The sequence below is a fragment of the Tyto alba genome, unplaced genomic scaffold (assembly GCF_018691265.1).
Source record: "Tyto alba isolate M040663 unplaced genomic scaffold, T.alba_DEE_v4.0 Super-Scaffold_13, whole genome shotgun sequence".
Taxonomy (NCBI): domain Eukaryota; kingdom Metazoa; phylum Chordata; class Aves; order Strigiformes; family Tytonidae; genus Tyto; species Tyto alba.
Genome location: NW_024881275.1, coordinates 11,854,388 through 11,879,593, shown reverse-complemented (window position 1 = coordinate 11,879,593; position 25,206 = coordinate 11,854,388). Strand labels below are relative to the sequence as shown.

The 25,206-nt window shown below is 37.5% G+C and overlaps 1 protein-coding gene across 1 annotated transcript in view; it reads left to right on the top strand.

Moving 5' to 3' along the window:
* Positions 1-24,759, top strand: part of UGCG (UDP-glucose ceramide glucosyltransferase) — a 32,792-nt gene extending 8,033 nt beyond the window's left edge. Inside the window, exons 2-9 of the mRNA XM_042787973.1 lie at positions 13,531-13,672; positions 16,189-16,291; positions 17,176-17,277; positions 17,675-17,787; positions 19,682-19,860; positions 20,280-20,366; positions 20,834-21,023; positions 22,361-24,759. Of these exons, the coding sequence (XP_042643907.1) occupies positions 13,531-13,672; positions 16,189-16,291; positions 17,176-17,277; positions 17,675-17,787; positions 19,682-19,860; positions 20,280-20,366; positions 20,834-21,023; positions 22,361-22,531 (1,087 nt within the window). The 3' untranslated portion in view covers positions 22,532-24,759. The remainder of the gene's footprint in view (positions 1-13,530; positions 13,673-16,188; positions 16,292-17,175; positions 17,278-17,674; positions 17,788-19,681; positions 19,861-20,279; positions 20,367-20,833; positions 21,024-22,360) is intronic.
* Positions 24,760-25,206: the final 447 nt, after the last annotated feature.

Here is a 25,206-nt window from a genome sequence, read left to right as displayed (position 1 = left end):
GATGAGGAAGAATATAATCTTTTTGTCAGGATATGAAGCTTTCAGAGGAGTTGAAAGAAGCTGAGGCTTTATATGAACCATATTTCCATAAAGACATAACTTTTGATTAAGGTGAGGGGAGTGGTAGATAAGTGACTTGTGAAATTTGTCACAAATACTTTGTGGCATGCTAGTTGTTATATAACTAGTTTTACTGGTTTACTAGAGCATCCTTCATTATTTGTGTCCATCACTCCATGGGAATTGCATAATGTCAAGTAGTGGTGTCAGAGCTGACTAGGATTTTCACATTTTAATTGAAATGAGGTTCTGTGGTTTTGACACACTTAATATTGGGTTTTCATTTTACTGAAGACTGTGGTTTTGAATAAATGATTAATTACTTTATTGTGAGAAATGTTTTGACATAGATCAAAAAAAGCTTTTAATTTTGCTAATTGCAAGGTGAATAGTTTTGCATTTTCTTAAATAGGTTGCTTTTAATGACAGTTGATGAGGACCTAGGCTAGACTATACCTTCTCACAATTGGCCTGGATGAATTCATATCTTGAGTCAAATTATTGAAGTTGTAACATGAATACTTAAAGGAAGTCTTACCCTGTCATTTGGGTAAGGTAAAAACACTTTTACAAGTGTAGACAAGGACAGAAAGCCAAAGTGAAGCATTGTAATAAGTGAAAGATTAGGACTATCTTGGCAGTGCTACTTGTAACTTTCTGCTTTGGAATTCTTATATTTCTTAAAGCAATTTTTGAACACTTGATAGGTGCTTCTAGTAGACCAATATTTTTTCATTAAAACATCAGGATAACTAATAAAGTATCCCTTTTACCAATTTGTGCTGGTAGTTATTTGGGTCTGTTTCAGACTACTTGAATTATTGTCCCCCTCTTTAGAAGCATCTCTTCGTAAACCCAAGACTGTTTTTACTTGTTCCCCCTTCCCTTGGTAGGGCTTCATCTCACCTTTGTCAGCAGTACAGTCCATGAGGAGGAATCTGTATAAACATTAATTTTTACATTGTTTGCAAGTGTCCTATTTTTATTAAGTGCTTGTCTCCGTTCAATATGCCTGTATAGTAATGTCTTCCCAGGTGACTGCTGCTTTGGTTTGATAATGGATAGTGTGCTACAATTCATTATGAAGCAGATTTCTCTAGTTGCCTGCACACCATGTTAGACATAGAATAATCAAGTTGATGAAAACTAGATTTTGGTCAATGTACTGAGCTGTTCTTAAGGAGCTATTCTAAGCACTTTCTACTGAAATACATTTTTATCTTATATCAACCTGCATTTTTCTTGCAAGCCCTGCTAAAGGAAGATTCTGTGTTAAAAAGAGGTAGAAAACTTTCAGACTCATGTCCTTCATGAGAACTTATATTTTAAACTATTGAATGTTATTAACAGGAGTAGCAACTAGAAAGTGTGACATTCTTCCTGCCTTCATCTCACAGATCTCTGGGCTGGGGTATAGCAGGGAGTAGACAGGATTTTCAGACTGCAGGAGTATCTGGGTTTTTTGCTGCTTTTTCTCCTGCCTTCTATATTGCCTGCACAGTATGAGGTGGTACAGTGAAATAGTGTTAAGGGTTGTACCTGCTAACCTTTTGAAATACTAATGAGATGTTTCAAAATTAAGATATTCCACACTTTCTTTTAAGTGTTTTTGAGAGACATGTTTCATAACAATATTTCCAAGAAGATTGTTCTATATGGATTGTATAAAGGTGAGGGAGGTAAAATTTTTTAGAGGGTTTGTGAACCAAGTGTTGTGCGGTGGGAGTTTTCTTGAGAGATTTACCAAGTTAGTTTTTCTGGTTTGTATCTGTTAGAAACAGTAAAAAAAAAAAAAAAAAGCCCTTCTGAAATACAGTTGAATCTGGTGTTGGGTGTAAAAGTGTTAACTTACATCTAATGTTTTATTTTGAAGGCTTTTTAGAATTGCTTTCTTGAGTTTCTCATGTTCCTTATAGGAGACTTACTCAAGTTCTCCAAGTCATTTGCAGTGTCACTGTCTCACAATTGTGTAGTCCAGACAAGGTTTACAGCTTTTTTTATTAACCCAATTCGGGGGTAATAGGGCCTGGAACTGTTGGTTCGAACTTGTGTGAATTGATGTTTGAGTAAGGTTTATGCTTCAGCTGCATGCAGTTCTGTACTCTGGAAACACTTGCAGCTGAGTTAATAAAAATGGCCTGTCATCCACTGCAAATTAAGAAAAAAAATACTGCCATGGTCTATGCTTTATGATTCGTTAATGTAGTTTCTCTTTAGTCATTAACATAATTCTGTTGCTGGCAATTAAGTGTTTTGGAAGCTCTTAGGGAGAACGAAGCTGGAAAATGTTGATGGGTGGCAGGGATCTTTGGCACAAGGGGAGCAGCAAGGAGCAACCTAGGGTCTGTAGGAAGTGCATTATCTAATGTTCAGCAAATGATTTAAACTTGTGCCTTACACAATGAGTAAGGCTGAGCTATTTTAATCCTATAAGTTTGTAAAATAAAAGTCAGAAAAACAGATTGAATAGTTTCACAGTGTGAATGTTCTGAAGCTTTGTGTTTTAAAGGATCTTGTAATTTGAGGGGTTGATTCTGTACTAAAAGCTCTCTGCTGTGGTTGGTTTATCTTTTCCAGAGTTACCGCCATCCACTAGAGATGCTTTCATAAATGCAAATCATACTAGATGCAGTTCTCTGAAGTTGTGTAATGTTTGTTGCAAGGAGTCTATTAAAAAACATTTGTATTTATGCCTCAGTGGTTCTTGATTTGATGCTCAAAGGGATAATCCAAATCCTTTCTGACCCCTACACCTTTCTAAACATTTCTGCCATTCTGCTCGCTTTTAATGAGCATGTGGCTGTGTGGTGACTCAGATCAGCAAGTTCGCTTTTTCCAGGGGGATAGTTCTCTGTTTGATCAGCAGGCTGATCCAATTTATCTTGTGGCATTGACTGCTTTATAGCTGCCAGTAGGCTGAGGATGTGGGAAAGCAGAAAGAGGGAATGAATTGCTATTTTGATGGCAGCCTTCAGATAGACTACAAGGAAAAACTTTGTGTTCATTTTAATGCTTAGTATGATCCAGTAGTGGCTGTGTTGTAGGCAACTTGATGTGTTTGTTAAGCACATTTTATTTCAACTTGAAAATTGTAAACTATCTAGGATTTGGACAGTAAATGAATTCCCATTGCTTCAGGTTTAACTCCAATCTATTGTATGGGAGCCTGTTTGTTTCTTTTATTGTGCAGGTGTGGGGGCAGGGAGCGGAGTAGGAGAAGAATTTCTAGATTAAAAAGGGAGTGTTTAGTGGTTTTAAGTTGAGGTCTGTAATGTTTGTTCTTTCTTCTTCCTGAAAGATAAGGTCTTTTCCTACTCAAAACTTAAACAATTTAAACTCTGCCGTTCCCTCCTGACCCCCAGTTTAAAAAAAGGCTGTACCAAATTACGGATTGCATCTACTGAACATGACTTTTGTGATAACATTTGGAAGATGCTTCTTAAAGAATTTCAACTGTGCGTGAAGATGTCAAATTCAAAATGTCAGATAGTACTAGATAAGATTTCTACTATTCTGCATGGTATGACTTTTATCTTTATTACTAGCCACTGATTGAACTAGTACTTCCTAGAACTGGAAAATAAGATTGGTGTTTAGTTTTTGAGAGCCATTCACCTTCTGAAAAATAACAATGTTTACAGTCTAGGTTTTCTCACTCTTTTCTCACTCAATTCTATCTCGGGAACTTTAATAATTTGACTTTTTTGGTGGAAAAGCTTTGACTCTTGCTAGTTTGGAGCTTGTTTTAAGGTCAGGGCTTTTTTTTTAATATCATTCCCCTTCCTTCACTACTCATTGTGATTTTTTTGTTGTACCAAAATCTGGGTTGTCTCACCTGGCATGAAGTGAGCTGAAAACACAGAATCAAGATACTTAATTCATATCTGGGCAGAGATGTGTGTTAGATGGCAATTCCACAAAGCTAGCACACTTTGGTTAACACATGGTAAGCATTTATACATTCCAAGTGACAGCTATCAGTACTTCTTACTGATAAGTTTGTCTGTGCTTGTCCTCATTGGTCTTTGAGGTCTTGCCTCCATTTAAGGTCACAGTATCCTCTTTTTTAACTTCACATGTTGAGTGAGGAATGGGCTTTTCCTGGTAGGGGTCTTTTTCCTACTTGAGCAAGGGTTTTTACTTTGAAGAAAGCTCATTCATTGTTCATGTATTTTTATCCTTGGTTTTTATCAACAGCTTTTGTTCCTGTGTGCTTATCTTGGTCTTTCCATTTTAATCATGGTGTTGCTACCTCAGGGTCACTCTGTAAGCTTTGACAGTTCTTTTATAAATATGTGGCATTCTTTCACAATCTTCACTTGGTCGTTACATCAATTACAATGCAGCAATTTCAGTGCATTACATTCTGAGGTCCTTTTTTTTGGTCTGTGTGGTGTATATATAGTACAGGAGAAAGTACTCATTGAAAGTGAATGAAATGCTTGGCCTGCCTTCTGCCCTCAGCTAGCATGTGATGAAGCACTAACCAATTGCAGCATGCTGTTCAACATAAACTAGTATGAAAACAGCAGGATTACATTTTTTATTTTCAATTTTCTTGCAGACATGCACAAATCTATGACTTTTTCTCTGCTGGCAGACAGCCACAAAAAGTCTATGCTACAAAGTGGGCAACTGAATTTTACTCACCATTTCCTTCTTTCAGACTTGTTTGCTTCCCTCTATCTCCGAGCATTTTTTATTACAATTGCTGTTACACTAAAAGTGCATTAGGGTTTACTCTTAAATTCTTCCCTCTTATCCCCAGCTATGCTTTTCTGCTTCTCACTGTTGTTGGATATGATACTTGTGTAACTTAGGTTGCTGGGTAGATGGATTGACTTGCTGTGTGTCCATATGCCTGTTGAATCAGATGTAAGCAAGTGGCAAAAGTAGAGAATGGGGAAGACTGTCCACCTGAGAACACTCTGGTTGGCTGGTGGGATGAGTTGACCCAGGCTAGCAGCCAAGCAATGGTGTCCTGAATTGTCACCAGCACATTTCAGTGGGGTAATCTCTTCATTTCAGTCAGGAGAAATAGAAGTGTGGCATGCCTAAAGTATTACTTTGAGTCACTTGTGAATGCTGGCAGTGTTTTCTACTAGTAATTATAGTTAGCTTTTTCTGGCAGGCAGATAAGGGCAGGGAGCAAGCTATAAGGGAGTGAATGCTGTAAAGGAAAACTGATGCAGAGTTGGTTGTGGAAGAGTTCTGAGGCCTGACTTGAATCCTTATGTATGTTTTTAGAGGAAGGTGTTGTATCCCTGATGCTTCCTTCGTGCTGATATTATTCTTCCTCTGACTCCATGGTGAGTGGGCTTATGCTGTTCATCCATGGGCAGCTCAGCTCTTCCAGGAGCTCACTGAAGCCTGAGAAGGAAGGAGACTGTATTCTTCTGCTGTGATCGTGGCAACACATTCACAGCCACCCTTTTGAACATGCTCTGGAGCTTCTAGCAGCCTTCCCTAGGGTGCCCTCTAATTTGGCAGAAGACAACCTGAAGTGGGAATGAAAAAGCCAGATTTAAGTTTTTTTAGTGAGTTGAAGCAGGACTATATGGGTATCAGTACTGGCATGTCTTGTTAGGCTGGTGTTGATAGCAGCACAGAGGAGAAGGAACACTGAGGGATCTTTGCTAGTGAAGCTGCATGATCATTTTGCCACATCCTTTCAAACTATACTTGCTAACTTAAACTGGCAAAATGCTAATGTTACATATGGGGTAATAGTTATGTGGTGGTTTAACTGTCTCAACCAGGTTACTGTGGGATCAGTCAAATGTCACCACCGCTAAGAAACACAGTATATCCCAGAAAATAGGGGAAAGGATGAAAGAGGGAGTGCCTCTGAGCAGTAGCTTGTAGTTAAACTGGTTCAGCTATGCTATAAAGCCCCACTCTAGGTGGAGAAAAAGGTTGAAAACAAGATAAACATGTTTAGTTCTTGCTTTAAGACTAATTATGTCCATTTGCTAGGAGGCCTGTAGCCACAGGCGATGTTGGTTTTTGTTTGATCTGTGTTGCAATTTTCAAATCTGTCAAGCCTAGGAGGTCCCTAAATGGGAGTAATAGTGCAGTAGGTCTCTTAATGCACTGTAGTATGCCTGTGTACTTAAACCTGTATAGAGCAGTATGAGAAATAAGTACTTGATAATAGTGTGTTATTCAGCCTTTGTTGTGTTATTGCAGTGTCCTCCTGTGCTTCTCTATCCATGTTCAAGTGTCTTGTTTTTCTTCCTGGTGCTATGACAAAGGCTGCTTGTGCAGACATCTTCCCTCCTGCCTTCACAGGCAGGTAAAATCTTGTGCTGTAGCTCCCAAGGTAAATGCTGTCTTGAATTCATGACTCTGAAATACATACATATCTATATATATCTTATTCCATCTATTTTTTTAGAATCTTAGAATCGTTTAGGTTGTAAAAGACCTTTAAGATCGAGTTAAACTGTTAACCTACCACTGCCAAGTTCACCACTAAGTTATATCTCTAAGTGGCACATCTACACATCTTTGAAATACCCGCAGGCATTGTGACTCAACCACTTCCCTGGGCAGCCTGTTCCAATACTTGATAACCCTTTCAGTGAAGGAATTTTTCCTAATATCCAGTCTAAACTTCACCTGGCACAACTTGAAGCTGTTTCCTCTTGTCCTATTGCTTGTGACTTGCTAGAAGTCTGACACCCACCTCGCCACAATCTCCTTTCAGGTAGTTATGGAGAGCAGTATGGTCTCCTCTAAGCTTCCTTTTCTCTAGGCTAAAGCCCAGTTCCCTCAGCTGTTCCTCACAAGGCTTGTGCTCTAGACCCTTCACTAGCTGCTTTGCCCTTCTTTGGACATGCTCCAGCACCTCAATGTCTGTCTTGTAGTGAGGGGTCCAGAACTGAGGTGTGTCTTCACCAGTGCTGAGTACAGAGGGACAATCCCTTGCTTATTTCTGCTGGCCACACTACTTCTGATACAAGCCAGGATTCCATTGGCCTTCTTGGCCACCTGGGCACACTGCTGACTCATACTCAGCTGGCTGTCAACCAACAACCCCCAGGTCTTTTTCCACCAGGCAGCTTTCCAGCCACTCTTCCCCAAGCCAATAGTGTTGCCTGGGGTTGTTGTGACCCACGTGCAGGACGTTACTTAACCGTGTTGAATTTCATACAGTTGGCCTTGGCTCATAGATCCAGCCTATCCAGATCCCTCTGTAGACCCTGCTTACCCTCAAGTAGATTCACACTCCCACCCAAGTTGGTGCTGTGTTCAAACTTACTGAGGGTGCGCTTGATCCCCTCATCCAGATCATAAAGATATCCTTGTCTCTAAATAGGAGAGACATGGATTTGATGGATGGGCTACTCAGTAGATAAAGAATTTAGTGGATGGTCACAGTTGAAGAGTTGAGGTCAACAGCTCAATGTCCAGATGGAGAGTGGTGTTGAATGACTTTCCTCAGGGGTTGGTACTGGGACTAGCACTGTTTAACACCTTTGTTGGTGACATAGACAGTTGGATTGAGTGCACCCTCAGCAAGTTCACTGATTACACCAAGCTTTGTGGTACAGTTGATACACTGGAGGGAAGGGATGCCATGCAGAGGTATCTTGACAGGCTGGATGGTACCAAAACTTTTACTAAAGTCCTGGTAAAAAACATCCATAGCCTTTCACTCATCCACTAAGTGGGTTACCTTGTAATAGAAGGAGATCAGGTTAGTCAAGCAGAACCTACCTTTCATAAACTCTGACTGGACCTGATCACCTGGTTGTCCTGTGCATACTGTGTGATGGCACTCAAGATGAACTCCACCATAACCGTCCCTGGCACCAAGGTCAGGCTGACAGGCCTGTAGTTCCCCAGATCCTCCTTCTTGTAGATGGGTGTCACACTTGCTAACCTCCAGTCAAGTGGGACCTCCCCAGTTAGCCAGGACAGCTGATAAATGATTAAAAGTGGCTTGGTGAGCCCTTCCTCCAGCTTCCTCAGTACCCTTGGGTGGATCCCATCTGGCCCCATAGACCTGTGTGTGTCTAAGTGGTGTAGCAGGTTACTAACCATTTCCCCTTGGATTATGGTGGCTTCATTCTGCCCCCTGCACCTGGCTTCCAGCTCAGGGGACTGGGTACCTGGAGAACAACCAGTCTTCCTATTAAAGGCTGAGGCAAAGAAGACATTAAGTACATCAGCCTTTTCCTCATCCTTTGTCACTGTTTCCCCTGTGTCCAGTAAAGGATGGAGAGTCTCCTTAGCCCTCCTTCTGTTGCTAATGTATTTATAGAAGCATTTCTGTCTCTTATGGCAGTAGCCAGATTAACTTCTGGTTGGCTCACCAACTGTGTCAGGAAGTTATTTTCCACACACTTCAGGAACCTCTTAGACTGTTTCCTCTCTGCTCTATTGTATTTCCTGCAGACCTCTGGAAAGTTGAAGTGTCCCCCATAAGAACAAGGGTTAGCAATTGTGAGACCTACTTTACAATCAGCTGGGAGATTTCATCTGCTTCTTCATCCTGGTTGGGTGGTCTGTAACATGCTCTCACCATGATATATGCCTTGTGGGCCTTCCCTCTGATTCTTACCCATAAACATTCAACTCCATTGTCACTGTCATTAAGCTCTAGACAATCAAAACACTCCCTAACATACAGAACCATCCCACTACCTCTGCTTCCTTGACTATCCCTTCTGAAGAGATTGTGGCCATCCATTACAGCACTTCAGTTGTGTGAATCATCTCACCACGTTTCCATGACTGCAACTTTTATCAAAATTTTCCAGCTGTACCGTGGCTTCCAGCTTCTCCTACTTGTTGCCCATGGTGCATGCATTGGTGTAGATACACTTCAGTTGTGCTATTGATCCCACCACCTTTCTGGGCAGAGAAGCTGTTATTCCTGTGTGATGATTCTCAGGTGCTGCTGTGGTTTCTAACACATCAATAACCCTTGTGTCTTTGCTGCTGCATGGATCTCCCTCCCTACTTTCACTGAAATGGCAAGACCAAAGGACCTTGCTAGCACACTGTCCCTCAAACATTGGTGTGCTGCCCCCAGACTTATCTGTAGTGAGCCTCATTTTATACCTTTCCCCCTTCGAATCTGGTTTAAAGCTCTTTTAATGAGTTCTGCTAACTCCTGTGTGAAGATACTTCTCCCCCTTTGAGACAAGTATATCCTGTCTGTCACTAGCAGGCCTGGTGTCATGTAGACTGACCCATGATAAAAAAATCCCCAAATTCTGCTGGTGACACCAGTCTCAGCCAGGTATTGATCTACTGTTTCTTCCCTCATCCTTCCCTGCAACTGAAAGGTTAGAGACGACTATTTGTGTTTCTGATCTTAGCCAGTTCCAAGGCCATTATTATGCATGTTTTTTAATATGTATATAAGTACAATCTCTCTATGTATAGTATTATTGCTTACTTAATTGTAAAATGATCAGATAACTGTATAAAATGTTACTGCTGTGAGATACTGAAACTTATTTGGTAGTTACCTATGCCTTCTTATGTGGGATTGTCTTTATACCGTTACATTAATGTTGTAGGATTTTAAATGGGCTAATACTAGTCTTTGTGAAGCAAGGCTGCTGTTAACACTTTAATTAAAGGGTTGACTGTAATACTTTTTGAACTTCTTTGATCTTCAGTTGTATTTAATGCACTGACCATTGTGGTGTACCTGTACCAAATTTATTTTTTTTTGTGGATAAAGTTACCTACTTTTGGAAATGTTTTAACACAAGATATGTATAAAAAGTAAGGAAGGTATGGGGAACTCGTCCTTTTTACCCTTCTGATGCCAAAAGCAGGATAATCTTACATTTTATTTCACCTGTTGAAGCTGGGATCTCTTGTCTGTTACTCCACAGCAGACCAACATTCCACAGACACCCATGTGAGGTGGTTCAGCTCACTAACCTGAAAATGAACAGGGGATGGGGAGAGTGTGTAAATTCATAAGTAGAAACAGGAAAACAGCCCCTGTTCAGAAGTAATGATCTGCTAATTTATCTCAATGGCCTGTGGAACCATAGCCTTCGAGGGATGCCTTCAGTGCTTCCTGCATCTTGTTAGTGTTATCTTGCAATATTTAAGTATCTGTTACAAATTGCTGACCAAGAATTGCTTACCTCCACCTAATAGGATAATTCTCTAAGTAGCTGCTGAAGGAAGGTTGAAATGAGAGAACAGAGAGTGTTTAGGTTTTTTAAAAGACATATGTTAACTATTTCAGGTGAGAGACCCAGCAATCTGTCTACTATAGCAAGCTTTTTATTTTTGCTAGAAAACTCCTCTGTCCTTAATGAGGTGGGAAGAAGGAACTGTATTCTTGGCCTTTAAAAAAAAAAGTTTTGTTGCTTAATTTGGTACAGGCTAGCAAGAATTCATCATGTAGTATACTGGGCAGTAATAACTCAGTACCCTGGATTTTGTTTTAAGAAATATTCCTTGTGCTGAGAGAAGTCTAGGCTACAGTTGCTTCTGTTGGTTAATTATTATTGTGTTAAGGAACTGAGTTTGAGTAAAATTTTGCGGGTACCTCTTAAATGATATTGTTGAACTATAGCTTCTGACACCATCCTGCTGCTTTTTTCTTTCCCTACTGATGTATACCAGCATCAGACTTAGAAGGAATTTCCATTTCACTACTTACAAGATTGCAGGATGATCTGTTTAATATACATAGGTGCAGAAGTGCTTATAGGTAACTTGGTTACTGGCCTTTCATATACAATATCTGAAAGTGCCTTTAAATAGTGCTCTGCCAGCATGTGTTTTTATACATTCCATGGTGGTGTTACACATTCCTCTGTGTAGTGCTTTTCTGTAGCTTACTGCATTAGACAGAGGTAGAAAAATGCAGTAAACAAGTACATCTGTACAGTTATGTGTGTTTGACTGCTTTGGACTAATTTCAATGCAAAATAATATGTAATTCTATGTGATACACACTTTGTGAAAGGATTGCTTTCCTTTATAATTTTGAACTGTATGTGTCATACATGCTCTGCGGTAATGAAGACCACTGTGATCACAACACCTGTCTGAAAATTGAGCCACCATTAAGCACAAGTTAGTGCTCAAAAATACCAACTTACTGCTTCATCTTACTTCTACTTTAGTGCATGTTCTGTAACACACAATTTCATTTAGAATGTACCTGCATCAACCACGTTAATGTTTGAATTTATTCTATTATTTTGACTTCTATGTTAAATATTGTCCTTAATTTGAATATTGTAACTTATTTTTTACAATGCTTGGTCTATTTCTCTGGTGATAATAGGTTTTCAGTTGTAACTTTTTAATTCTTCTTCTGAATGTGCCACTGCACAAATAGTCCTTCTCCGTGTAAAATGATGTGTTTTACTGTTGATTTGCCTCTTGCTCCACAGTCTAACAGAGCATTGGAATTACTGGTGTGGAAAGTGTTTTACCTTAGTGTTACAATACCTCAGTACTTTCAGGATGGCAGATTTCTACTTCTGTGCAGCATTCTGAATAGGACATGAACTGGAGTCTTATTTTTAAGATGGCATGTTAGGGACAGTCTTACAATACTGAGCCCTACTCTGTCAAAAGTCTCAGTGTATGGTGTTTCATGGCTGAGTAGATCCTGATAATGCTACATGACTCATTTGCAGATCTTCCAAGGTTTCCTTCTCTTATACCATGTGTAGGCTTTTCCTGATGTAATTCAGTCACCTGGATAATCCCGTGCGTCAGCATGGTTTGTAATATGATGCCTTGCAAGATTCTGTGGCTTCATCACTTTGTGCTTATTCTTTATCACAGTCCTGCCTCGAGTCTGTCTCCATTCTTTCTCTCCTTACCTTTTTCTATTTACTCTGTCACTTCCTTGTCTTATTTCCTGTTCATCAAGGCTTTTGCCTCTGTACAAAGCTATGTAGCTATGTGCATTGCTACAGTCTGTTTTAAGTGGAGTACTATTCCCTTCCCACCTTGCATTATCTACCTCTTGTTCCTCCTGGTTGGCGTTTTATTCTTGAGACTCTTTCTTCTTATTGGCACTAAAGCCCTTGTTTGCCTTTATGCTTGTGAAAATTGGTAAGGAAGTCTTTCTCTGTTTGTGGTAGCTATCTGAACTACTGCTTTTCTTACTTTGATCTGACTGTCCCTAGGCTGTGAATTGCTCAGCAGGACTATTTCACTTTACCTTTGCAGTGCCCAGACTTGGACTCGGTAACAGTACAAGGACACCATCTGATTTGTACTTCTGTCTTTTTAGTAAGCCCATTATTTATTCTCTGTAACAGCATTATGCCCATGGTGTTCAACTGCAACCTGCATGGAAGAAGCATGCTGGGTTGAGGTGGGGGGACGGGGCTGATGAGGTAACAAATGTTATGTCACTGTCCTACTTCAGGAAAATGCACCTCTAAAAAACTACCGGAATATCTTCTCTTAGTGGAGTTCCTTCATGTTTCAGTAATTCTACTTGCTCGGGGACATTCTTCAGAAACATGCTTCCTAGGAACTTGACTTTTTTTTAACCATTTAACCAAGATGAAGCACTTCATGAAGCAATCCTATTCCCATTTGTGGGGTTTTTGAGGCAGCATCTTGTAAATTTTAAAGTGTGAAAGTTTATAAGTACCATTAAGTACATGCAATAAAATATTCTTTCAATCTGATTACTATGCATGTTAGAGAACTATAGTATGCAGTGTGTATACTAATTTGCAAATGTTAAGTTTCAGCAAATACTTTTTTTCCAGTTACTTACATATTGATGCAAATTTGATTGTATAATGGCCCATCAAGCTTTCAGAATTTTAATTTTGCATTCATTCACATAGAAGTGTAGGATTAAACATTCATATTACTGAGTTGGCATTATCATCAATTTACTTTGTATCTTCATTGCTGAAATACTAGTGATCATTTGGAATTATGTTCTCGTTTTATCTATGCTTCTGACCCAGCCTGATGTCCAGTTTCTAGGATTTTTATACTACAGATGATTGATCCTCATCCTTTTCTTGGAGATGTTTGTTAACAAACTGATCAGTAGGATCAACTATTTCCCCTGTGCTTTCAGCTTGCTCTAAGTCTTGCATAACTTAATGCAGGAAAAAGCACTTTACTGTTTTTTTGCCTCACAGTGAATTGGTGGTGTCTCTTATCCTGTTGTAATACTGTGAGTTTTAATGCTATGGAGGAAGGCAGAAAAATCTTGTCTCCTGTGAAGTCTGAAAAAAGTGATACTTTTGAAAAAGTTTGTTCAAAATGTATTAATCTTGCATAAGGTTGAATTTAACCTACGTACAATGCTACGGTTTTTTAGGCATTGCCTCTGACATACCGACTGTCAAATATAAAACCAGCTGTTTTTACAATCAAAACTATTTTTTTTCCCAGCAATTTTAACTCCCAAGCTTTCTTAGCTCTGACTGTATTTTGAATGGAATTCTCTAGCATATTTTTTATGTGGTGTTATGCTATTTTTCCTTACAGACGCCTTCACCTCAATAAGAAAGCCACAGACAAACAGCCATATAGCAAGCTTCCTGGTGTTTCACTTCTAAAGCCGTTAAAAGGTGTGGATCCTAACCTCATCAACAACTTAGAAACCTTCTTTGAACTGGATTATCCAAAAGTATGTATACTATTTAGTGTCTTTTTTTAATTCCTCCCATTCCTCCAGAAGTCAAATGAGCTTGGGCTGGAAGTATGCAAGTTGGTTATGTTCTTCTTTCCATGGCAAATGCGAAATTACAGGTTTTGCATGTTGCAAACAAAACTTACTCCTTTCTAAAAAGCTCTCTGTAAAGGAGTATGATCAATGCTTAGGGGGGAAACACACTATACCTCGCTAAAATTTGTTTAATCATTATTCCCATATTGTGGTGCTTGTAGTAGTATGAAAACTTTCAATCTATAAAAGATGATTTGAGAGGCCAGACACTCTCCCTAATTAACTACTTATCTATAACATATCCCCTAAAGGAGAACTGATAGGCTGAAACTTTCTGGTGGGTCTTACCGATGGCTTGTCTGATGAAAAATTGCTCAATGATGAGGTGGTATACCTCACCAGTTGTTGGTAGGTAGCATAGTCTCCCAGCCACTTACCGGTGCTGGGAAACAAATAGTTAATAAAAGCTTATATTTGCTGTTGAACACTGTTTGACTTTATAAGTAACAAGTGTGTCAGATGTTGTCCTTGCTCTAAGGAGCTTATAGTTTAAAGGAGAAATCTGCAAATGCTTGCTGCACCATTCACTACTTGGTGTATGCTCCTGTGGATGGAAAAAGGACTATGTTTTCTACTGCGTGTCTCCTGAATTCTAAAACTTCTAATTCACTTCTATTCAAAACTATTTTCTTAATCCTTTTCAAAACTACTTCTGACACTGCTGCTTCAGTTGTAAAAGGTCAAAGGTATGTGTAAGTTTTTTGGCGAGTTTTCTTTATGTATTCTGACTGAGAGCTTTAAACTTACTCCTAAGTAGGCAGGGTAAAACAAAACAAAAAAACAAACAAAACAAAACAACACAATTTGGAACTTATTGAAAGTTGGATAGTGTTCCTGTAATGAAGCTTGGGGCCTTCTGAAAACCTTCAGGTGTGAATGTTTGAATCATTTTGACTCAAGAGAAGTGCAATAAAGATTAAGTGTGGGCAAGATAAGTTTAAAGCATACTTGAGGTATGCTGTGTATCTCAATATTGCAAATAGTGCAAAGAAGCTGCAGCAATATCTTAAGCTATTTTATGACTATAATGAGCATCAAAACATTATGCAACTGAAACATTTTACTATAAATATAATTTATTTGAGACTTCAGAAAAACAATTATGCTGGATCTTGCTTTATGAGAGATAGTCTTGACCCTTACTTCTGATAACTTATTGGTAGCAATCTTAAATTATTGCTATTCCACAGAAATGTGAATTTTGGATAACAATAGTGAGAATCATTTTTTTCAAGGAGATTGAAAATTGAGGTAGGAGTGCTGCAGTTTACTTGGACTGAGATTATGTAGTACAAGCAAGATTCCCAAACTGTTTGAAAATAATTCTGTGCAATAACTACAAAAATACTTCATTTAAGAGATTTACATTACACCACAAAAATTAGAACTTTATTGCCTGGTCTTCAAAGTTCAGCTGTCCAAGGAAAAATTATTATGAAAGAAAAATCTTAAACTTATTCCAGTGAAGCTGAGTCCAGCCTGCAGTGATGCTGATTCTCTGATATTCTTCTGTGATACCCCATGTGTAAAATGATCTTGTCTTGCATAGAAGGAGGTTGTACAGCTTCTAAACTGCAGGAATTACACATAATATTTTTATCAGTGAACAGTTCTTATCTACTGTGCATGTTTTAATTTTGCAGAAATCTTTCTATTCCTGTTATGTCCAAATGAACCTGATTGTAATGTTTATATAGATAAGCATCTGTGTATTTCTTCTACGATGGATATATGGATATAGAAGTGCCATTGCAATTTTGGATTGAAGATTAGTTATTTAATTACTAGCAAAAATTAGGTGTTCTCTTACATATCTAATTGGATAAGCAATTAATAACCAATTTCTTCAGTTTATAATTTCTATGGTGTTTATGCTGTCAGTATTGTTCTCTCGTGGTGGAGGGACCTGTGTGCTTAACAAGACAGGTCTTTTACCCTTTAAATGCTATTTCCCGTGCTGGTAAAGTGATAGGAATCAAACAGTACTCACTCTAGACAAGTTGTCTTTGAGTTTGCATTCTGAGAGGTAGAGATGTGTTTGTCTGATAGTTTGTAGTGCTAGACCAAGTCTTAACTCCCATTTAGTGTTTAATGACTTTAAGTTTCCACAATTTTCTGAATGCAGTTAGTTATTGGGGGCTTTGTGTTTAACAGTAACATTTTTTCCTGAATGTATTAATGTCTTCTGTTGTATTAAATACTTCTTGCTGAACAAGAACATCAGAGATGTACGTGGTTGTGCATTATTAAATAGTCTTAGCTGTAAAGAAAACCCATTGATTTTATTTTTAATTCTATAACAGTCCTCTTAATTTTTTTCAGTTTGGTACACTACCAAGCTGTAGTCCTGAGACCATATTGATCTTAAGTGTGTGTGTAAATATATGTCTATGTGAATACATTTCTGTTTTTACTAGTATGAAGTACTACTTTGTGTACAAGATCATGATGATCCAGCTATTGATGTGTGCAAAAAGCTCCTTGGCAAATACCCGAATGTTGATGCTAGACTGTTCATAGGTAAGCAGTGCAACTTAAAGGTGGGACTCGGAAAATGTTTTTAGGTCTTAAACTCCATATACAGTATTCTAAAATAAATAGTCTTGTTCAGCCAGTGTTGGTTCTGTAGCTTAATCATTGTTTGGGGTAAAGAAGTAAGTTTGTAGTCAAAATCGGTGACATCCGTTCAAAAAAAATCTGGGAAGAATGATTTATACAACCCCAGCAGCTTTTTCCTTCTAAATCTGAAATAGTTTAAATCCTGTATTTGCACTAAACTAATTGTGTAGAAAGTGTCTTGGGAGTTGTGGTTGTATTCAAGCATAAGGTCCTGCAACAATACGTTTTCATCAGCTTATACTGTAGGTCTTTTTCTTCACTTTCCATTTGAATAAGAAGAGGGAAGGGATATTAGAACTAGGTAGTAGAGTGTAATTTTTCTCTCAGACATGAAACAAACTGGACCATGTCTGTCAGTTGGAAACATAAGTGTGTGTGTCACTTTATTCTGGTGCTTTGTAATTTTTCCGCAAAAATTACTGTAGAGCATAATGGTCATAATAAGTAGTCTTAAGAAATAAGAGGTAGGGAATACTTATGTTACAGAATGTAGTAATAAACTTGGTATTTCTAGTGCCCTTTTAATTACATTAGCCTTGTTACCCTGCCATTTTGAGGAAGCATTTGAGTATTTTTTCCTTTTTAATTCTCTGCATAATTGTAGTAAGATCTAAAATACAGAAGTGAAGGAATACCTAAAATTTAAATCCTTTTCTTAAAAGTGGACTTTGATATTTGATGGGTAAACTCTTCTTCAGTTAGCATATCTAAACATTTTGGATATTGGGTCTGAGTTCTAAAACAAACCCCATACATTATTTGTGCATGATGTTTGTGCTTTATAGGTGGCAAGAAGGTTGGCATCAACCCCAAGATTAACAACTTAATGCCTGGCTATGAAGTTGCCAAATATGATCTCATATGGATTTGTGATAGTGGAATCAGAGGTAGGTGTGTGTTGTCATGTGCTGATGTAATATTGCTCTTATTCCCTATAGGCCAGCAGTTTTTGGAGATTGTTTTTACTGAGAATACAAGTGGAAATTAAAGTTAAAATGCTGGGAAAGATGTTTTCAAGGTATAAAAATGTTTAATGGAAGGTGAAAATCCCATTTAAAAAAAAAATACTGTTCAAACTGTTTCCATTATATCTGTTGTTGATCATAATAATGATGTCAATCACTGTTGTTATTTTTCTTAATCATTGTTCCTCCATAATACTGTGCATCAAAGTATATGTGCTCTTGATATCAGTAATAGAATGAGAATTAGTGTCTATACAGTAGTTTGCTAATGATGGAATTGCTCAGTGAATGAACTATCTTTTTTTCATTTGTCACTTAGTAACACCAGACACACTGACAGATATGGCCAATCAAATGACTGAAAAAGTAGGCTTGGTCCATGGGCTTCCCTATGTTGCAGACAGACAGGGTTTTGCTGCTACCCTTGAACAGGTGAGTGCAGTCTTGGGCTTTTTGGTGATTATTTTTTTTTCCAAGACCTTGCTGGCTAAAAATTATATAATGCCTCTTGTACCTTTTGAGTGAAGAAATGTTTGTTTTCAGCTGCAGTCACACTTCAAACTATCTAGGATAACTTAAGTGCTCCAAGATTCTACTGTGGTGCTTTGAACATTGATTCAATATTTAAGTTTACAATACAAACAATAAAGATTACAGGATGAAAATGATGGATTTTGTTTTTTTAAAAAAAAAAAAAAAAATTGAAGAACTCTTTCTAGTGCTTAGTCAGAAAGGGCCATTAATCCTATTTTGAAGTTTGAAAAGGAACCCAGAAATGGCTATGACAAGTCAGAGCAAAATCCAGCTCACACAGCATCTTATTTCCAGCAGGGATTTATAAGCAGAGCCTTTGAGGAGAGTAGAACACAAGCAAGGCTTATGTCCCGCTTTCCTGTAATATCATCTCAACTTTCTGCAATTTTCAGCTGAGAGACTTCCTGAGCAGGAAGTAGACTTGTATATTTACTAATCCTCAATGTATTAGTACTTTCTTAAGAAGAGATTTCTTATGTGACCGTTTCTGTTCTTTCTTTGAGTCCATATAGATTTTGAACATCTATAACTGTCTTTACCAGGAAGTTCCATAGATCTCCTGTTACAGGAACCACCACCTCATTCGCTCTGACTCTTGTTCTTCTACAGTGCTACTTTGTGTCTCTTAATATTTGTTTTGAAGAGAAAGTGAACAGTTGATTCCTACCCACCACCTCTGTGTCACTCATTCTGTCCTATTCTCCCCTCTTTTTTCTCAGTAAGTTTTCTTTCGTAGAATTAAGAGGTTGAGTTTTCTTGTTTGTTCCCTGTGTCTTAAAACATGTAAATGAATCAACTACGTTTTATTCTAAGCTGACAGGTATGAGCTAATTTGGCCCCATGGTTAATGTCTGTCAAAGGCAGAAATATGAGAGATGAAAGTGCAGTGAAATTCAGTACTCCTTCACTGCATGGAGAAAAGGCAGTTTATGTGATTTTTTTTTTTGTGACACAATCTGAATTTCCTCTTAGAAGAGAGGAGCAAGGAGCTATAGCACAAAGCTCTTAATACTGCTGCATGCTAACATAGCAAGAATTACAGCTCCTGCTTCTGTATTCCCGGAAGAGCTTTTTACTTCCAGATCCAGTAAACTGCAAGATGAGCATGCCTTTTCTTGGATGAGTTACTGTGTTAGTAAGGCCGGTATGAAGGCCACCTGTAGGAAGAATAGTAGTGACAGGCAGTTGTACTCATTTTCAGTGTCTCTTTATAGGACACTTCCAGTTTTAAGTTAATGAATCTTGTCAAAAGACTTAAAATCTGAAATTTTTTTTGCTATTTCTGTTTGCAAGTACCTTAAGTAAACAAAATTCCTCTGCTTCTGTACAACCATATTGTAATTTTCTAAGAACATATATGCAGTAATGCAGTTAATATTTACAAGAGGAAGAAGACAGCATCTGTCAGCTATCACCAAATAATATATTAATCCTAATGAATAGTAAGTTAATTAACGGATTTTTAATATAAGTATTTGCTGAGAATGACCTATATAAATTAGAAATGAAATGCTAAATGAAATATGGTAGTTCGGTAGTGGATTTAGAACCTGCTTATAGATTTGTAAAAACATAGCCAATATCACAATCAGATTTCTCAGATTGGGTGACAGACTAGATTTCTTAGATTAGTGGTAGAGATCTTTCCTAACACAACATACTTGGATTTGGTCCATAACTGTCCACGTCTAGCACTTTTTCCCTTCTTCAAACATTTTGGGAGAAAAAGTTGTCAGTGGGTAGTACTTGCATAAATATATAGAATTTTAAAAGCCTTACTTTGTTTTGGCAGGTTTATTTTGGAACTTCACATCCAAGGTCATATATTTCAGCCAACTTAACTGGCTTTAAGTGTGTAACAGGAATGTCATGCTTGATGAGGAAGGATGTCTTGGACCAAGCTGGAGGACTGATAGCTTTTGCACAATATATTGCTGAAGATTACTTTATGGCCAAAGCTATAGCTGACCGGTAAGATGACTCCAAAGTAAGCTTATTGTTTTAAGTGCAGCTTAAATCTTTTTAAACACGTGGTACATACTATAAGTATAGGTGTTCAGGTCAGCTTCACATGTATACAGCAAAGTTAGGACATGTGCTTTGTCCTATTAGTATAGTCTTTTAGAAATAATTAATCCATATCATTGTCAATTCCCTTAGAAAATAGGTTGAGCAATTAGTTTAAGTATTATTCAAGTAGTATTTGTTAATTTCCAATGTAGAGACTTGATAAAATACACTTAATTACTTTGCTTATACCCTTTGTAATAACATGGTACATGCCAAAGAAACTTTTCAAGCCTAGTAAAATTCCTGGGCGTTTGTTCTCTAATTGTTTTTTGCATTTCTCATTTGCACATTTTTTTCTAATAATAAATTCCTTTTTTCAGGGGCTGGAAACTTGCGATGGCCACACAAGTTGCCATGCAAAACTCTGGTTCATATTCTATTTCTCAGTTTCAGTCCAGAATGATCAGGTAAAATTTCAATCTTTACTTTCTCCCCCACCCACCCATGTCACCTGCTTCTGATGTGGATAACATGATAATGAGAGAGAATACATTTTCCAAGTTATTTTGATATCCAGAATGATGAAGCTGCAATGCACAGCTTGATGCATGCTTCTTGTTAGTGTTGGGAGGGGCACTGACTTTCCAAAGAAGTATGAGTGATAGAAGTAATAAATAAAAATAAATAAATAAATAAACAAACAAAACAAAACAAAAAACCCCCACACTTAAAAACCCCTTAGTACCTTTTAAATCCTGTGTGTGCTATCTTTGAAAGGTAGAATTATTGCAGTATTTTATTTGGAAGTATAAATCAAGTGAGATTAGACTAACAGAGTCAGAAGAGACTGTGATGGCTCGTCATTTCATGATGTGGGGGGAGGAGGATATAAAGGATAATGCACAGTCAAAACTGATTTGTTTGTCTTTTCTAGGTGGGCCAAACTGCGAATTAATATGTTGCCTGCCACAATAATTTGTGAGCCAATCTCAGAGTGCTTTGTTGCCAGTCTAGTTATTGGATGGGCAGCTCATCATGTGTTTAGATGGGATATAATGGTATTTTTCATGTGCCATTGCTTGGCGTGGTTTATATTTGACTACATTCAACTAAAAGGTGTTCAGGTATGTTGTATCATTTTCCTCTGGAGGTTATTACAGTTACTAGTGCCATCTACTTCAGCAAAAAGCTAAGCCTAATTATAACAACAAAATAATTCTCTTGACATCAAGGAAATAACAGGTCAAATCCTTCTACTTCAGTCTTCCAGCTTCAATTATAGTAGCATTAAAAAAAGCGTGCTTTGACTGTAATGTTTCCTATATGTACCTGCCTCTGCCTAGGCTCTGAAAGTTTGCATATCTGTCCTCTTAATCTTCACATTTCCAGTCTGCTCTACGTAAGAACACCCAGAAGTTGTAAGCCTTTTTTTAACAGTACAAGAACAGCAGCTTTGTGGGATTTTTTTTTTCCTTAGTTGTCATTTTGTCTTGTATTTATGGAGGTATATACGTACTCTTAAGTACATTTTTCACTCTATTTTGGTAATAATGGACTTACAGGACAGCTGTGGCCTACTGCTAAAAATAAAATCTTCCCATCACTAGAAGTGATGCCTCATTTAAAAACTTTTCATATAGAAAGATGTCACAAGTCAGAACAGCAATTTTTTTCTTCTAATGCCATATGAACTATTTAGACTTTCTGCTGTGACCATATTCCATCCAAATCTGATCCATAATTACTTCTGTATTAAAACTTACTGAATAGTTCTCATCACACTGAAAAATATTATTTTGGTAGTCTTAACACATACTGGAAATAAAAAACAAAAGTTAGGTTTTGTGTTGATTCTGTAGGACTCCAGAAGGTCAATTTAACAATCACCTTTCTGATTACCCTTTTCACCATGCACAGCATGTAAAAGAGATTTGTGCTTACTCTTTCTCTTCAGAAATCTCTTCGATTTCCAGCTCTGCATGTAGCTGGAAATTCTCAAAGGAGCAGAAAATACAGAGAGACTATAAGCTTTTTTCACGCTTTTCCTGTGCAATAGACCAAAGGCTTATTTACTTGAATTTCACTCCTCTGGGAATGTACAGAAGTGTTCTGTGTAGATGCTGCTGTTCTGAGGTCTGTGGCCAAAACTCAGTGTCTGCTTGAACAGTTTTACCAAGCTTCAAAAAGAAAGTGAAATTGTCACACTTTTCCTTGCCTTTTGCTCTATATACAAGTCTCTTTTCAAACCTACTGGGTCATTCCGCCAAGCAAATTGTGTTTATCATGGGTAATCATGTCTTGAACAGGAAAATGTTCTTGCTTATAAAAAAATAATGCTATTGATATGTAAATACGTATAATAAGCTTTAGAATAGGTATATCTAACACAAATGTTTTAAATCATTTAAAAATTCCTTTTGAATAATCAGTATGTTTAAATACTTGCTTTTTATATTCCTAGGGTGGTGCTCTGTGTTTCTCAAAACTTGATTATGCAGTAGCCTGGTTCATCAGAGAATCTATGACAATTTATATTTTCCTATCTGCATTGTGGGACCCCACTATTAGCTGGAGGACAGGACGCTACAGATTACGTTGTGGAGGCACCGCAGAAGAAATTCTTGATGTATAGCCACAGCTTTGTAACTGAATGTCAAAAAGAGAAGGGGGGGGAGAAGAGTATTATAAATTGTTTATATAAATACTTCTAAGAAAATCTACCTTCAGTAGTTTTACTACTTGTATGTTTTGGTATCTGTTCTTTAATTTATTTTTGCATGGCACTTGCATCTGTGAAAATACATCTGTAGTCTTGGCCAAATGGTACCTTGCTCCTACGTACAAATAGAAATGGAGAGAATTGGTCCTGACATCTACTTTCTTACAGGAATGCTCTGCAGTAAACTCTTTTAAAAAAGAAAAAAGTATCCTCCTGGATATGAACAGCTTCTTACTCCATGGTGTGCTAGCCTAGCGAATTCAGGGTTCACATAGCTATTTTCCAACTGGATTGTACAAGGCTGTACCTAGTGAAATCTCAGGAGTACAGCTGATGTCTGTCTTACCCCACTAAATTGAGCTAGTAACAGGACTGTGGGAAAGAAGCTCATAAATGCTCTGTGCCTACCTCTTGCAGTTGCTGCAGAACAAAATGAATGGAAAAGGTAAAAACGCTTTGCAAAAACAAACTAAAGTAAAGCTGGAGTCTTGTGTTTATGTGTATATATGAAATACTTTAGTCATTGCAATGAACCAAAAGTGGACTGAGTTTGATAGTGAGTTGGAAGAAATTACTGGTCAGGCATGTATTGTGGGCATCTTTTGGCCAACTCTGATCTGGTTCTGTCTTGAACCTTGTTAAGCACTGTGCTTTAACTAGCCAAGCTGGTCCCCTTCAGTATTTCCATCCTTTTTTAAGGGGTGTTTATTTTTCCCTGTGAGTGAATGCTTTAATGGGGGGGGGGGCAAGGGGTGGTGAGTGTGTGTGGGACACAGTAGGGGTTAGAAGGGAGCATAAGTACATTTCAGAAGCATTTCACATGAGCTATTTTCTTACACAATGTCTTAAGAATGTAATTTCATGGTTCAGGTATTTAATATCTTTTAAAAGTGAACATACATACCCATACTTGTCATAATTATTCAATTGCAGTAGATATTGTGAATATATTAAAGGGCCAGGTGAGTTTGTTGTTACTGATTAAAACTAATCTTAATTTAAATATCAAACTAAAGTCTACTCTTGGCTTTTTGCCATCTACTGTTAGTCTAGCCTTTAAATTGGACTTTTGTATTCCAGTGGTATGACTAAAAGGACTAGATTATAATGCATGCCATGTTTTTTCTCTCTCTCCTCGTAGCTTAGTTTCCAATCTCATTGTGTGACTTCCTAATTTGTGGTGAACTGGACTTGTTTTCTTTGAACACTTGTTAATTAAAAAAACTGCAGCAAAGATAGAGAGGGATGTTGCATAAGCCTTTTGTTTTCATAATTGTATTTATACTGCTTTACTTTTCTTCATATGGAATAGCATATTGTCACCATGAATGAGAGCTGCTAATTAGAAGGCTAATGCCAACAAAGCAGCTTTAAAAGTTGGATGATAATGTGTAGCATATTAGCAATAATGACATGTACTTATAAAAATAGACATTTTTACCTTACTGAGCCAATCCCTTACCTGTCATATGCTACACGAGTGTAATGTGTATGTATATGTCATAAAACATACTCTGGGCCAAAATGTTTCATCCACCTTTATCTCTTTTGCCTTACGATACTGTGGAATTCATTTAATGGGTATTTCTGTATGAACAAAGGCTTTTGATGCATGCTTCATTCTTTTCATGTGAATCGGGAAGAAGCACTTTTCCTGAGGAAAGTTGCACACTGAAAGCTAGTCTAGTTGTGACCCACAAAAACATTCTGGTTTTAATACAGTTTTTTACATAGTTGAATTTTAACAATGTTTGTATCTTTCTTTGTTTCATGAAGTTTGCCATTCATTGCACTGCTAAAGTGAAGCTTAGCTTGCAGTTTAGCTTTATGCTGATTTCTATGCAGGCAATGGAACAGAACCAAAAAAAAAAGGCTGAACAGACTTAATTGTAAAAAAATTAGGTGGGGATAATTGTTTAACAGGTGCTTTTGTATTAGTAGAGCCATCTTTGCTTGTGAAAAATAAAGCTTCACTTAAGCAAATAGTTTCATTTGGGTATTGTTTGGATGATTATGAAATGGTGGAAACCAACACTGTCAAATGTAGAAGATGCTGCAACTGAACGTTTAAAAGTTAAAAACGGCTAATGTAAAGTTGTGTTGATCTACAGTTGTGTAGAATATACCATGTTTATTTAAAATCATTGTCTTGTTTTTTCCTTTATTTAAAAATAAATTTTTAATACAATCTGTTTGGAATACAGGGTTTTTTTCCCCTTTGTTCAATAATCCTGTAACATGACAGCTTTAAGTTTATGACAGTTTTGATAGATTTGATTTCTAATTAGTCTTCACAGCAATAAATAATGTGCCTTTCTTTTAAGTTTTTTTTTTTTACACCTGGACTATCTGTTTTGGATTTTATATTTTGCTGAAATTAACTCATATGTACCTAAATCTGATTTTGAGTTACTCTAAAAAACTTACCACTGAAAATATATTTCCCTATCTTAACTAGTCAGTATAGATTCAGATTTTAGAGATGGATATATTTGCCACAAAGCATATTGAAATTGAGGACTAGCGTTGATACTTTGCTTTGAGAAACTCTACCAAGAAAGCACTGTGTGCTTGCTCTGTCATCTGAC